General features: G+C 39.4%; 1 protein-coding gene across 1 annotated transcript in view; it reads left to right on the top strand.

Annotated features, from left to right (window-relative positions):
• Positions 1-3,085: 3,085 nt before the first annotated feature.
• The window catches only part of LOC121397241 (low affinity immunoglobulin gamma Fc region receptor II-like), a 28,193-nt gene continuing 14,228 nt past the window's right edge, over positions 3,086-17,050 (top strand). Inside the window, exons 1-4 of the mRNA XM_041573707.1 lie at positions 3,086-3,141; positions 8,760-8,780; positions 9,629-9,877; positions 14,476-14,745. Coding sequence (XP_041429641.1) covers positions 3,111-3,141; positions 8,760-8,780; positions 9,629-9,877; positions 14,476-14,745 — 571 coding nt within the window. The 5' untranslated portion in view covers positions 3,086-3,110. The remainder of the gene's footprint in view (positions 3,142-8,759; positions 8,781-9,628; positions 9,878-14,475; positions 14,746-17,050) is intronic.

Raw genomic sequence — 17,050 nt, 5'->3', positions numbered from 1 at the left:
GATTCCACCGGGGTATTCCAGACTTCTGTTAAGTTCAGCAAAAGGTATTAATTTGAATCTGGCCATTATTAGTTTTAAAGGTTTTACCTGCAAAATATTAACAGGAAAGGTGTTTACAGAATTTTCTGGTAAAAAACTTTTATAGCTGCGTCCTGGTGGACATGATTGTTACACAGGAATTTGAAGAAGTTAGTGTAACTTATCCAAAGGCAATTTAGCTGGATCATGATGGGATTTGGCTTAAAGCAGCATTCCCTGGTTAATATGGCTTCTATTAGATCCATAGCCCTACTGTCACACTCACTGTATTTATCTCCTCCTCTTGCTTTTAAAGGATAAGTAAACCTTTAAAATAAGTGAATGCAAAAAGGATGACTATTTTTTTAATTGAAAGATATTAAAGAATACATGTGCTGTTAATGTAAATGAATGTTGTTACAACTCCGCCACCTGCTGGTCAGTTTCCCACCAGTCTGACCGACAGGTAACGATGACTTGTTTCACCTGCATGGAGAGCTCCATTGATCTCGCATGTTGTCTGTTCACAGCAAAATCTTCCACATAAAAGCACTCAAATCAACTCCAGGACTTTTATCTGCTTCATTGATAATGACATAAGGAAAGAATTGCCCCCCCCTGCCCATGAAGTAGCCTTTGAGTCAATTCTCCAATTACTTTTGAGCTCCTGAAATGAAGTGATTCTGTTAAAAAAAGGCTTTAGTTCCTCACATATTTATGAAATCTTTTTGTTCAACCCACTGAATTAAAGCTGAAAGTCTGCAGTTCAACTGCATCTGAGTTGTTTCATTTAAAATTCATTGTGGTCCTGTACAGAACCTAAATTATAAAAAAAGTTGTCTCTGTCCAAATATTTATGGACCTAACTATATACCACAAAAAAATGATGGAAGTAACATATTCCCAGGAGACAGAAAAACATGAAGGAGAGATCAGGAAAGAAACTGTCATCTTAACTCATTTAATGCATTTAACATTTTCATTAGCATACCAAAGCACCATTGTTCACAATAGTAAATGCTTTAATTAGATGGCATGCTGTGATGCAATTTTCTCTGTTAAATGGGATAAGTGGGATATCTGGGTTTAGTTATTCTGTGTCAAACAGACAAACCAAAGTGGCTTCATCTGTATGTTATGGTGCATAATACACCACATGAAGTTGAAAGGGGAAAAGCCGACGAGGACAAATACTTTTTAATTGACACTGTATATGGTGGTGGGATCATACAAAAGGGATGCACTCAGGGCCGGAACTAGGGGTAAGGAGAGTAGGCACGTGCCTAGGGTGCAAAACTGTGGTGGCGACAGGCACGTAACTTTTCTGCCGCCTACCCCTAGTCCGCCTACCACTAGTCTAGACCCCTCTCTCTCCATCCATTCGCACTAATGTCGATTTGCGCATGAACACGAGCAGTAATTCATGCATGCACGTGAGCGTAAATTCACATATATAACATGGGGTGTCTGGCCGGACTGGCCGGCTCTGGTTGTACTTGATGGACAGTTGTTGTTTTTTAATTCCAAGTTAACTATGTGACTATGAGAATGGAATAGCCTGCAGGTGAGGTGGGAAATAATTCATTAAAGAAGGGAAGAGATACAAAACAACTTATAAAACAATAAGTCAGTTTGATACTCAAATTCAAGGGCCTTTTTTCAATGATTTATTTAGTATTATTGTGTTACCCCATACAACCACATTCTGGACTAGACCTTTGCTCAAAACTACAGTTCAGTGATCCGATCTATATGATTTGGTCCTACCCACAAGTTTAGCAAAACTGTTATAAAATTATATCAAGGAACCTGGATCTCTCCAAAATGATGTCGCTTCCCTTTGTCTTTTAAGTATTCTTGACCAGCTTTTACCTGATACAAGTGCATTGGATGAGACCATCTTCACCCTTCTGGGACTCCTGGATTTAAACACTTAAATAGGAAATACCCCTGATCAGAGGTGTAATTAGAAGTTACTGGAACCCACAGAAAAATATTTTTTTGTTCCACTTGAACTTTGAGAATATGACGTTTTTCATAAAGATATAATGAACATACTTATCAGTCAGTGCCATGGAACTCTCTTCTACCTTTATAATTATGGCCTTGACCCAGATAAAGCAGACATGGAGTCTGTGTTGGGATTAGGGTTGGGGTTATCTATCTGTGGAAGTTAGAACTAAAGCCAGTTCTACACAGGCAAACTGTTGAATTGGTCCCTGAAAGCAAATTAGTATCTTATTGGCCCATGTATGGTGCAAAACTATTGGCCTACCTGACTCATATCTGCCTGGAAATAGTCAGTTTGGTTATAATCCAATTACTGGCCTAGGGTAAAATAATCAGATGAGTCTTCTTTGGCTCTCTATGTGGGGGACCAAATCAGGAAAAGACCCTTTCAGATTTTTACATGTATTTTATGCCCAGCTTAATGGTTATGATGTGTGCAGTCCAGCTCAGATGTCATCTTCAATATTCAGTGTTACTTACAGTATGTTCTGTCTTGCCAGTATTTACTGTTACCATTTGTGTGATCAGTGTTGCATATTATTAGTGTGAGATATTGTTACTCTGGTCCTTTTTACTCAACCGGCACTTATTGACAACATTATTGTGTTATAGACTTGATGTCCCTGAATGAGCAGTAAAGGTCCCATTGGATACAGCAGAAAAACCAAACAGCCCATTGCACTTAGTAATGTGAATAAGGATCTATATATAATGAGTGATGCTCAGAGGCACAAGGGATCCCTGTACATTTGCTACTGACCACTTGTAAACCATGTTTGAGCAATGCAGCCACACATTTCTTTCTTTACTTCCCATAAAGCCAAACAATTGTATTCCATTTACCATGAACACTATGTTATTCCTAAAAAAACTTAACTATGCTGGAGTTCTGGGAAAAACAGAGCACTGTGGGAAAAAATAGAAACTTGCACATAAATCTTGCACTTTGCAGAAGTTAGTACACTTAAAATATGGAATAAAAATATTTAGTTTCATTTTTAATAAGAAAACAGGAAGCTCAGTATCAACTCCTCCTTATTTAATAATAAGACATTGGTCAGTCTGTGCCGGCAGCAAACACCATGGCAGCCCTCGTACTGATGCCTTTACTCTGTAAGTACCATTCATTCCATTAGTCTCTTATCAGCTGAAGCTTCTGTACCACAATATGTTCCTATAATGATATATTTATCCAGTATAAGGGATCCCAGACACACATGTACGGATAGAGCAGGAGCTACTGCAAATAACTGGCAGCTGTGGGGACCTATTTATTGCCATTTCATATCACACTCCATTGCCTCCTCCATTGTAGGGATGAACACTTGGAAATATCTGCACTTTGGTTGTGGGATATTATATAGTAACTTCTGCTCCTTCTGTAATTGACTCTATTTGGGCAGAAAACAACTCACTTGTGTATATTTATGATAAGAGAAGGCAGGTAGATAGGGGTAATGAGCGAATATCTTGGGGGACTGTGGGTCAGTGAGAGAGAAAGAAGAAGGACATGGAGTGAATAAGTTTATGAATATTTCCCATGAACTGTATGTTTCCTTGTCATGTTTATGTGCCGTGTGGCAATGGGAAGAGAGGAGGAAGCAGCCACTGAGGAATCTTATCTCACAGGTACATAAGCCCAGAGATCTCTGTCTGAAGCACCAATCAGATGGTGGGTAAGGGGATTAAGGGGATGGGGAGGTATTAGAGAGGGGCACACACCTGAGGATCTCTGAGTTCTGATACCTGTGCACTATAATATAATAGAGAAACAACAGGCTGCACAAAAATACTTTGATATGAAATGGTTTATTTACATGAAAAAAAACCTGTATAAATTGGAGGGTCTTCGTCAGGGGCACACTGAAAAAAGCAGGCCATTTTGTATCAAAGTATATTTGAGTTCTCTGATGTTTCCACATAAATTTGTATTTCCTTTGGACTTTTCCAGGGACCCTGCCGTGAGCATCACATGTAAAACTTGAGAATTAATAGGGAGGGCATCACCAATCCTACATCTTATTCCCTGTGCTCTGACTGGAGGCTCCTGCCCATCCATACTTAAGTTAGCCATAGACGCCCCACTTTAGCAGAATATAAAAATACAACTTACAGAATCTTGTCTGATACGTCAACTTCTGCGAAACTTGATGTACTTCCCTTCCAGAGAACTGAGCTCAGAGTCTGTAAGAATTAAACTCTGATTTATTGTAAAACCCTCACACTTGCACAATGTGCCGACTATTTATAGTGATCTGACAGCACAAGGGACAGTTTCTGAAGGAACATGAAAAACTTGCCTTTGTTGATTTGGCCACACTTCAAAAAAAATCATGAATAAGTCATGGGCGTTTCAAATAGATATTTATAACGCAAAATTCCAGCTTTATCAAGCAAAACATTTGAATGAAAAACTTCAGCAACTAAAATCTGCAAAATAGTGCAACTTTTTTTTTTTTTTATTAGAGTTAAAGTGAAAAGTCTCATTGAAAATGAAGGAAACAATAAATTTTTGTTTGCAATCAACTTGCTCCCTGAGATTAAGTATGAATGTAATGAACCAAGTCAAATTAGTCAAATATGCTTAATATTCAATAAAATTAAAACCCAGCCAGTGAGTATAGTCTGTTTATGGGTCTTTCGGAGGCTCATTTATCAAAGGTCAAATTTTAGTGGCATTAAAACTTTAAATAAACTCTATTGGGGAATGTAATATATTTTGTTAGCACAAAAAAAGTTTGCAAAGGCCATTGCTAATGTTAGTGGCCAAGATTTTTATTGTTTTAGTCCTGTTTGACTGATTTCAGACCTCAACAACTTCCTCTCAAAGTTTGCGGGCAAATGGGTTTTGCAAACATGTGCAGTGTATCTGTGTATCTAATAAATCAAATAAATTGGCACCAGGCCCGGATTTTTGGTGAGGCAGCGGAAATTTAGGGGAGGGCATTAGGACTGAGCAGCCTCACGGCATCACCGAAGGGAAATCCAGCCTTGATTGCCACAATCACAAAATTCTTCACCAAAATACTTAATGAAACTTCAGAGCAGGTGTCAATGCTAACCTTTGCTTGGTATATAATATAACAAATTATTTTACATTGTGAGCAGTGCTAAACGTTTGCAAAAATTTAATTTTAAACAACACTTGCAATTTTAATTACTTTCCCCCTTATTTCTCAAATGCTTGAAAAAAAACTGTTAATGTTAAATATTATCACAAAAATTTCTAATAGTTTTAACTTTTGAAGCAATCCCACTTTAAAATATGAAAAAACACTGGCGGTTTTTAGAACTTTAATGACTTTCCGGCATAAAGGATATGATGTCACTGATATAACATTGAGGAGGATGTAGCTTCATCTTATCAGTAAGGAAGGAAACTCTGGTGAAATAGGGTGTAAAATAAACAATGTTGCATGATTTTAGAGTCAAATTGAAAAATTGCACTATTTGATTTTATGCACGATTTTGTTGCAGCTTTTTTCCAACCTGACTTTTTCGATCTGATTTTTTTATAAATTACCTAAATTCATGCATGGGAGTTAGGTCGAGTTTGTTTTAAAAAATTATGGGAAAAAACACCCCCCTAAAAGTTTGAATGGTTAAAATAAAAAGTTACAATAGGATCACAGCTCCCATTTACTTCTGCTGGGCCTCAAATGCTTTTAATTGGAGAAGTTTAGTGTTTTGTGTGGATGTATTTACACTTAATAAATCTTGAATTTTTAGAGCTTTACAGAAATTAGAAAAAAAAAACGAATTCTTAGAGAAAAAATACAACATGTGCAAAAAAGGGAAATCTGAATGTTAATAAATCAGCTCTTAGCGTCACCGCCCTGGTGTGATAATACACATGACATACTTAACACATATATTAACTGAAACTCACAGAGGTGTGACATACTGTGATCCAGTCACAATGGTACCATGATTTTCATTGAGTCAATGATCATTTTTCAATGTACAAGACTGGAAGTGTGAATTATAATGAAACCACTGGGGTAAGGATGTCAAAGCAGCATTGTATATTGATAACAAGCAGTGTCACAAGCCCCCTCCTCTGCTAAGATGCCCAGTGTAATGAAGATTGCACAAATCTATACTTTGGAGAAACCAAATAACTACTCAATTAGAGAATGGCCTAACACTGGAGGGCTAATTCATTTGACGTGTGTCTACATCATCGCGCATGGTGCAAAGATTCAAATATTTAAAGGTGTACTTTTTGTCATTGCCCAATGTAGGTCTATCTTGATAGTTCCTGGGTGCTATTTCTAGTTGTTTTTTCCATGTTTGACCTTGCCTGGCCCTGATTCTTGTTCTGATTGCTGCCTGTCCCGACTCCTGCCTGTATTTAGACTATTCTCCTGTATCCTTTTTGTAATGCTGATTTAGTGTTCTGACTCGGCTCATGACCCAGACTACGCTCCTGCCTCACGATTGTGTACTGCACTGCCAGCTTGGTATTGACTCGGCATGTCCTTTGACTATGCTTCTATTCTCTGTTTAAGTAGTACTTACAGTTCCCATGCTTGCCCAGAGTTTTCTCTTTGGTCCTCTTACATTAAGACCTGGCGGCATCCAAGTAGTGGAGGGCTCCTCCAGAAATGAAAGGCAGTTGTTAAAGGCAGAACAGTGAGCCGTAACCAGGACCTTGTGGTTTGCTCTGGGTTTGGAAGACCAAACGTAACAGCGGGCTTTGAGGGAACCGTAGAACTAGTGTCTGGTCTGGAGGTAGAGATAGCTCCACAGTTCCCTGAATTAAGAGGTGCAACAGCTCTCAAGTTGGAAAGGATAGCAGGAAGGAGTGAACAGGGCAAATATAGGGATGTGCAAGGAGTTAATTTAATTAAACTGGTTGTGAAGGATCTGGGGATTTTTGTAGATAACACGTTGTCTAATTCCAGGCAGTGTCATTCAGTGGCCACTAAAGCAAATAAAGTTCTGTCTTGTATAAAAAAGGGCATTAACTCAAGGGATGAAAACATAATTCTGCCTCTTTATAGAATCCCTGGTGAGGCCTCATCTGGAGTATGGGGGCAGTTTTGGACTCCAGTCCTTCAGATGGAAATAAATGAGCTGGAGAGAGTGCATACACAGTTCTTCACAGTCAGGTTGTGGAATGCAGATGATGTTGTGATGATGATTCTGTATGCCTTTAAGAAGAGTTTGGATAATTTCTTGGGGAAGCATAATAACAAAGGCTATCATGATACTAAAATTTGCAATAAGTATAAATTCTGATAAATATTGTTTATATACAGTATGTGAGTGATAGACAGGCCATTATGAGTGTGTACTTATATATACAGTAAATATGCACTGAGGGTTGAGCTTGATGGACTTGATGGTCACATTAACTAAAAATCTACTGTATGTTACTAAGTTGCATGACTTCATATTGGGAAATAAACAATCCTACTGGGTTTATTTAATGGATGACTAAACCCTAATTATTATTATTATTGGACCAGCAGCGTAATGATCCAGGCCTGTCACAGGAGCTTCCCATTTTGGATTTAGTTAGGAGTATCTGTGACACTCACATGCTCGGTAGTTTTGAGCAGCTGTTGAGATTGAGAAGCTAAGTTTAGGGGTCGAATGAGATTTGTCTGTAATATAAGTTGGGTTTATCAGACTCAGCCTTAAATTGTCAGTATCTTGCACTACTTTCTTGCCAGTAACACAAAACAAAAGACTTCAGAAATGAAAGTGTAACTGCAGCCTCTCTTTCCCTCTGCTCTAACCCTCGTTCTTATCCTGATGTGACCTTAGGACCTTGCCCCTGCTTAACCCCCCGCACCTCCACTATGCACTATGGTCCCCAAGCCCCAGATACGTTTAATTTGCCCATTTTTCCCTATATTTTTTTTTAGTAGTAATTTATTTATTTTTTTAAGTAGTATGGCTTGAAAGTATAGAGGATATTGCAGAACTGTACCTCTCAGCTGCTCAAAACAAGAATTTTTTTGGATGCCAGGAGTTCCTAACCAAAATAACAATTTATAATCAGTAACAGGGTACTCACACAGTACAGGCTTCATTGAGGCAAAGTGATCAATGGACATTCAGTAACAGAGTGTATCACACACTGACAAATCCTCTAAGCTGATTCCCTATTCACTATTATCCCTACACTAACAGATAGTATCACCTGGGGACAATACCTCCAATCTATCCTCCTATGATGGAGTGCAGAACTGCTCTATATAACTGTAGCTCAACCTATCTGACTTACACTCCTAGAGTGGTACTGTGGCAGGAGCTACACCTATCACTACCTAATACCTCACTCACTCGACCCTGTTCCCCAACGTTTACCTTGGGGTTGGGGCCTAAGTTCCTGTCAGACATCCACCTTCCTGATGTGGAAACCAAAGAGGAAGAGCACAAACTGGTTTTTATACAACCAAAACCTGTCTCCAAGCCTGGAATTTAAAATAATCACCTGCTTTGAGGCCACTGAGAGCAACATCCAAGGGGTTGGAGAGCAACATGTTACTCACGAGCTACTGGTTGGGGATCACTGGGCTAGAGTCTCATTATATCAATGAATTCAGCCTTGATTTCAACTCTGATTTATATTTTGGGGGTTGTTCATAAATATTTCCGTAATAACTACATCTAATCCTCTGCCATTGTTCTACAAGTATCTGGAATAACCTGATTGTTTTTATATAAAGTTTACAATGAATCAAACCTTTCAACTCTCTCTCTGTTTCTATTTCCAGTTATTGGCATGGACACTGCAGGTAAGGATTGTTACTGTCAGTATCATTAGTATTTTATAACCTGCCAACAGAATATTGAGCAATGTATAGAAATGATGCTAAAAACAAAGTGCAAAGTAGAAGATGCTGGTTTTAGCGTGTTAGTATTATTATTATTATGGTACCAACATATGATGCAGCCACTTTGGTTTGTGTGTTTGACACAGAATAACTAAACACAGATATTCCACTTCTCCCATTTAACACAGAAAATTGCGTCACAACATCCCATCTAATTAAAGCATTCCCCATTGTGAACAACCATGCTTTGGTATGCTAATGAAAAGGTTACATGCATTAAATGAGTTAAGATGACTTTAGATAACACAGTTTCTTCAATTAACCCTGAGTCATGACGCAATTAACTCACAAATCCAAGTGGCTTCATCTGTATGATGCAGAACTTTACCTGCTTTAATCATTCACATTAGTCCCCCCCCCAGTGGAAATGACAATGTACAATGTTGCAGGGATGAAGCAGAAGATGTAACATTAGAGTCAGTATATAGTAAATATGTATTTCCATGGTAACCAGTGATGTCACATGTGGGTCTCACACCATGTTCCCTGCAGCCATATGGGGTTATGGGACTGTGTATGTGGAGTCTGATATTTTATTATAAAACTCTAGTAATTTGTATCCCCCCCCGATAATCTCTTTCACCAAAAGTGTTGATGCTCAGAATTTCCAGTCTCAACCTAAAATGGTATAATAATGTGAGAAATTGTCATAAATGATTTATAAATTGTCATTTAAATATGCTGAGCTCTCCATGGTGCCTATATCAGGTCTGTACATATAAATCTGTATAACTATTGTGTGTCTGTAGGAGCTGCTGTGAGACCTGTGATTTCTCTCTCCCCAAACTGGACCCCAATATTCATAGGAGAATCTGTAACTCTGACCTGTAATGTGGCTCCTACTGCCCAAGGGAACCTGGAATATTCCTGGTACAGTGATGGACTCTGGATACCTGGGGATCAGCAGAGACTTGAAGGAGAGATTCATAGTGGGAATTACCAGTGCCAGGCTGGTGCCAGTGAGAGAAGTGAATATATTAGACTGGATGTGAGTTCTGGTGAGTCAATCAGATCTGATCTGTTCCTACAGACTCTGTCACACACACACACCACAGATTCAGCTGTAAAGTTTAACATGTCAGACATACAATTCCTCACTTACCTGTACAGTCACAGTCACAGCAGCAACAACACAAGACTAGTCACATGATGCTTTCTAGCGAATCCCTCTAACACTCACTGACAGGTCTAATCAATAAACCTACAAAATCCCCCCACAAACAGACAAAGGACTAAACAGACTCAGCTTTCCTTCTAATTAGCAAAAGGGATTAAGAGACATTTAAGATACAGACATCCCTTCAGATAAAAGGTTCATTTAGAGCAGTGCTGTCCACTTTATATGGTACAGAGGGCCGGAATTTTTCTAATCTACATGGTGGAGGGCCGATAATGAAAGCCAGTGTTAGCCACTCCCTATTTTAGACCACACCCACTTTAAACCACACCCATGTTACTGCAAGACCATGTCCACATTAATAGCACACCAAAAAACCAGATGGTTGGTGCTCACTGCAGGGATCAGGGCTGGAACTAGGGGTAGACAGATTAGGCGGCTGTCTAGGACGCCATCATTGAGGGAGCACTTTTTATGGGGGTTTTTTGTTTTCATTTTTTTCAAGCGTTTATTTAATAATTTGTTTCAGTAATGATGGTCACTCAGTTGGGTGGAATCCCCCATCCTTCCCCTTCTCCCTCTTGCCGGCAAGTAATGGCTCCTTCTGTGCGGTGCAGCTCGATGTGCGTATACGTGTCAATGACATCACTGATGTGTTGGGTGACAGAGAGAGGCAGAGAGCTGGGGGGCTGCTTGGTGTGACTCTCGCTGCTCTCAGACTTGCACAGTTACACTGAACTGAATACTTTCTTTCTATTACTGTAAAGTGTGAAGCTTCCTCTGGCACAGCCAGGTACAGATTTGGGGGCCATATGTTGCTGCTGGGCACTGGCACAGGTACATAAATACTTGGGGGCAACATGATGTGATCAGATTTATTTTTGGCTGCTGCTGACACAGGTAAAGATTGGGGGCAATATGATGGCTGCAGGAGGGCTGTATGATGGAGGGCTGCTGAGCTTGCTGGTACAGGTACAGGGGGCAGTAATATAAATGAAAATGTGTTGTACACTTTCTTGCTTTCTTTATTTAAAAACCATCATGGTAAGGAGGGAAATGGTAATGCAGGACAGGGGGACACTGATTGAAGCTTTTGCCTAGGGTGCGGAGCTACCTTGTGTCTGTCCTGCCACTCATATGTGAAAACAGTTAAGTCATATAAGACATACCCATAAATCCACATGCCTCCTCCTCCCCTGTGTATAATACAGTACCCCAGCATATGAGTAATCACTTTAGGGTGAACAGGTGAACAATGTGGCAGTTTCAGTCTGGGTCTCAGGTAGAACAGTACAGGGCTTTAGGGTGTGAACAATAAAAGTGTCACAAGTGTGAACAATACAGGGGGATTACATGTGTGAATTTGAGGTTTAGACAATGCAGGGGCCATATGACTATGAAGATTTTCATTCATCCAGGTCATGTTATATCTAGTATAGGTCAATCTAAAAACAACTGGACTTGCTGAGTAATCAATGAAGACGTTTCACTACTCATCCGAGCAGCTTCTTCAGTTCAACTGACTGGTGTGGGAAATTCTCGGCATATAAACTCTTCCACTAATCCAATCACAATGGCCCATTGTAACTCTTCAAGGAGGTGACATCTGAAGAAACTCACAGAGGTGTAGATTCTGTGTAGTTACTGTGATAGGATTATCCAATGTGTCATGCAACTCCTAGATACAGGCGTTACTTGTGAGATGAAAGGATGTGTGAAGTGTTCTGAAACCGCCGGGGTACAGATGTTAGAACAGCATTGTATGTAGCAGACAGGTGGTGTCGAAGGCCCCCGCCTCTGTTCAGGGATGGTTTCTCCACCTTGACATGAATCGCCTCTTTCGCGCCTCGTTCAAACCAGCGGTCTTCTTTATCCAAGATTTGGACCTTGCTATCTTCAAAGGAGTGTCTTTTAGGTGTAGAAAGACAGCTGAGTTTTACCCTGTAGAGTTCTCCCTCCTATGCTGAGCCATTCGCTTGGAGAGCAGTTGTTTTGTCTCCCCAATGTATAGATCTGTGCATTCCTCGCTACACTGGACTCCGCTGGTTTGAACGAGGCGTGAAAGAGGCGATTCATGTCAAGGTGGAGAGACCATCTCTGAACAGAGGCGGGGGCCTGCGACACCACCTGTCTGCTACATACAATGCTGTTCTACCATCTGTACCCCGGCGGATTCAGAACACTTCACACGTCCATTCATGCAACGCTCACAAGTAACACCTGTATCTAGGAGTCACATGACACATTGGATAATCCTATCACAGTAACTACACAGAATCTACACCTCTGTGAATTTCTTCAGATGTCACCTCTTTGAAGAGTTACAATGGGCCATTGTGATTGGATTAGTGGAAGAGTTTATATGACGAGAATTTCCCACCCCAGTCAGTTGTACTGAAGAAGCTGCTCGGATGAGTAGTGAAACGTCTTCTTTGATTACTCAGCAAGTCCAGTTGTTTTTAGATTGACCTATACTAGATATAAATGCAGGGGCCAGTTAATCTCTGTAGTGATACCTTTTAAGGCTTACATATGGTAAACAGACACAGCAGTCAGACTTTGTGGAGGGCCACATAAGGGGGGGTGGTCACCAGTTGGACAGCCCTGATTTAGAGCATCACAGACAAACTTGTTCAGTTTTATATTTAATAATCCAAAGTGCATAAATTATATAAAAAAGAAAAAGCGGAGTAGGGATGCACTGAATCCATTATATTCAATTCAGCAAATCCCCAAATCCTTTGTGAATGATTCAGCAGAATACAAAACCGAATCCTAATTATACAAATTATGGGGGGAAAGGAAAAAGTGGGGGAAAATGTTTTTACTTCCTTGTTTTGTGAAATATAAGGCACGTGATTTCCCTTCCTTTCCCTGATTTAAATAATTTTTGATTTTACCATACTCATGTTATGGCCACACCCTCTAATTACCATGCCCATTTATGGCCACACCCTCTAATTACCATGTTCATGTATGGCCCCACCCTCTAATTACCATGTCCATTTTATGGCCCCACCCTCTGGGAGGTTTAGGGTCATGTTTTATGTGTTATTACAGTTTTGCTAATGAAGGTAAAATTGCCCTTTAAGCTGTGAGTCTCAGTTTTCTCAAGAGACCTGCTTATCTTAGTTACAATTGTATCTTTGCTTATCTTAAATTGTTACACATGTATCTAAGTGCAGTTGCTGAGTGTTTTGGGCTCTCTGCCAAAAAAACCTCATATTTAATTAAGTTTCAGAAAATTATCTTTGTATGACATCAGTGCAGGAGATCAGGAGTTGTGTTTATTGACTTGGCCCCGTCTGAATAATCACACCTTACAGTCCCAGAGTCACACTGTCTGGCCTCACAGTCTTTAAGGGGCTATTTGTGAATTTGTGTGAGGGGTTCATGGAGGATACAGTTGTACTGACCACCTTCATTCAAGATCCCTGTAAAGTAATACTTTCTGTCACTTAGTGGGTCACAAGGGGCCCCCAAATATCCTGTTTATCTAAGGGCCACATTGCCAATAAAATATGTGATGGCAGAGAAGCTCTTAAATGGACAGTTCAGCTTGAAATATACATTTATAATGCAGGCATAATAAACAATGCAACTAGTCTTCTCTTTATTCTTCTTTGTGAAATTACAATTTTATTTTTGCTTTGTTGTTCTCCACTTGGTATTTAATCTGCTGTTGTTAGGTAGTTAGTGTGCAGCTTACCCTAGCAACCAGAATGTGCTAAACTGACTGATGGGAGGATGAATAAAATGTGATAACAGAAATTAAAAACAATATAATCCACCCTTGGGTTTAATTTGGTTGCCAAATTGCCCCAGTAATCAAACTCCAGCATCTGAAATTTTAAGATTAAGGTATATTAATGTTCCTTAAAGGGAAATATATCCCCATTTTTGACATGAGCTACAGCAATTCAGTTGAGGTTATAAACAAAAGTGCATAAAAACTGTCTGAACTACCAGAAATAATTACACATTTTATTTTACACAGACAAATCTGATTCCTGAGATACAACATAAACCATGACAGTGTGTCTGTGTGTTAGTCAGTTTCATACCTCCCCTTAGTCTCACACACTAATGATTTCCCTCATCTTGTTCCAATGTGAAGTGATGGATTCTTGGACTCCCCTCTGGTTTCCATATTGGGTGCGGCACTGATTCTCTAATAAACAGATGGACTTCAGGTACCAGAATCCATCACTTCACAATGGAAATGGAACAAAGTGAGTAAGTGTTTGTATTACACTGTGAGCCTAAGGGATGTTGGGAAATGGTCAGTAGTAATAATGGTTTGCTCTTAATCTGTGGAATTTGTGTAAATCATACATTAGTATTTATATCTGGAAGATCAGACAGTGGATGTACCTTTTCTATAGAAGCCCAACTGAATAAGTTCAGATCAAAAAACGCCAGTATATTTTCTCTTTACTGTTATATTTACTTCATTCAGTGTTTCTTCTTTTATTGCAGATGTGCTCATCCTGCAGGCGCCCCCTGATGTTCATGAAGGAGACTCCCTGTCTCTCAGGTGTCACAGTCGGACTGGATATGAGACAAGGAACACAGTATTTTACAAGAACAATAAGATCATTGAGTCTCCAGTCAGTGAGTCTGAGTTACACATAGGAAGAGTGGATGTTACTGCGTCTGGTACATACAAGTGTGACAGTAAAATACTTTATAATGGAGACACAACTTATAGAAATGATAAAACAACCAGTCGTTACATCTCAGTCTCAGGTAAGATCTGATGGAACAGAATGGGACACTGAGTGCAGTTGGACAGGAGTGAGGGACAGAATGTACAATATGATCCTATTCATTCTCATGATGGGAGAAAAACCCATAAACACAATGGGGGGAATCAATCAAAAGTGGAGGAAGGATTTATGGGGAGTAAAAGTGGTGTTAAAACTTGTTTAAATACAATCTCCATATTCACAAGCAGAAATCTGCCACTCAACTGCCACTTTTCATATTCTGGCAAAAGAAAGAACAGTTTACAGACACATTTGTGAATAGGACATTACAATGACAAAAATGGAGAAGAAAAATTAAATTTTTTAACAACATTTTCTCCCGCAATTTTTAAAATTGACTAAAACTCAGTGTAAGTCTTCATTCTGCCCTCAGCTCTGCATTGTTTCCTTCAGTCTCCATTCACCCCACATTTAGGTGCAGTATTGGGGACTAATTATCATATTCATGGGGATCAGCAGCCTGTTGTCAGGTTAAAAGCCCTGTTTTCTGTTTAATCACAAAATGAACAACAATAGGTTTCTAAACAAGAAAAACCATATATATTATTTTTATATGTAAACGTAGTTTATTGCCAACATAAAATATATGACAAAAACATGTTTTTTTAACCTCACATTTGCATTATTCTTGCTAATTGAATGAGGCAATGTTAACATTTTGAGTAAATATATAAATATGACAGATCTTTATTTAAATAAAAAGTAACGGCACCTTGGGAAATGTTAGTTTTTGTACCAGTAGACAGTCCCTCCCCATCATGCCCAGAACTAGAGCTGCCCAGTAGTGTTGGCCCCAGCTTTGTTCCTTCCAGCCTCCATCTTGCTGATCAGTGAGCAGCACATACACACTGGAAGCTAAAATGGGACCATGGACTACTGAACACATTCCTATGTGAGATAAATGTGAGATAAATAAATTTTTCGCAGTGTCACGCATTTCCCGGGATATTCACGCATTTTTCAGTGAAGCAAAACGGTGCAAATTCGCCCATCACTAAGTGTGACTTCTTCTATTTTGTATATAAACTCATATTAATGTAGGGGACTGATAAATGTATTCCCCATTTATATTGCATTTCCCTAAAGTTTGGACACTTTAGGGCCCCTTAGTTCATGGAGCTAGATATTGTTTCCTGGGTCAAAGAATGACCCATAATTATTCTGGGTTTAGCCATTAGAGGACACTGTGTTCTAATATAAAAGCTGAACACATGTGCTCAGGGTCCATTTTGCCAATCCCCTCACCTGAGCAGGCAGGAAGGGTTGTACTTGGAACTTAGACAGGTCAGGTCTAGCTAGTGATAGGCTACTCACTTTCATAGATCACTCTACTAAGCATTAGAGTTCACTCCTTTAAGGGAAAAGGCTGAACACTCAGATTCTTCACCATCATCATCCTCCTCCTTTGTAGAGTAGCATCCAAGAGAGAAGAGCATGATACCAAAGATTTAGCCATAACACACTTGGGCCAATAGGAACACATTCCTCCCTCAGGGCATAGGTTACATTTTACACAGTAGGGGACTTTTATTTTCGTGGTAAATATATTATCAGAACAAAAATGGTGATTGGTGCAAATATAATTATATGGGGAAGAAAGATAAAAGATAGAAAGGCTGGGGATATTTTCCAACTGTATCTGTCACAGTATATTGCAATATGGTGGGCTTTACCCATTTGTGATTCCCATGGACCCAGAGAAAGAACAAATCTGTGGATACAGTGTTTCCTCTAATTGGTCTGAGACTCATTGGAAACATATCTATTTGCTTCTAAAGGAGTCACACTGAGGGTTGCAGAGAAATGTTTGACCTTGTGTGTCTCTGGGAAACACTGCCAGTCCCCTGCTGGTGTAATTGTATCAGAGGAAATGTGTGCACCCCATAATTACCATTGTGTTTGTATCTATCTGTCCTTCCATGGTAATGCTCACTGAAACCACTGGCAAAGGAAAACAATGAACTTGATATTAAATGCACTTAATAGCTCACTGGTGTTTCATTCAACATATTTATACCTTTTTATATATATTTATTCCAATTTCCTAAGGGCTGTGGCACATGGGCATTTTGTCACTTGTACTTAATCTCCTTCAGTGTGTGATTCATTTACATCAATGTAAATTATTGGTGGGAATACAAATACATCACATAGTAGCCTGAAGTTGTGTTGTACATTATTAATGCCAGTGTGAAGGGAACTTCATATATTTTGTTGCCCACAAACTAGAAGAGATTAAACATGGGAGACAAAACATCCAATGTAACAAAGCCAGATATACTACT

Source organism: Xenopus laevis, chromosome 8L, assembly GCF_017654675.1.
Source record: "Xenopus laevis strain J_2021 chromosome 8L, Xenopus_laevis_v10.1, whole genome shotgun sequence".
Classification (NCBI taxonomy): Eukaryota; Metazoa; Chordata; class Amphibia; order Anura; family Pipidae; genus Xenopus; species Xenopus laevis.
This window is presented reverse-complemented; position numbering and strand designations above follow the sequence as displayed.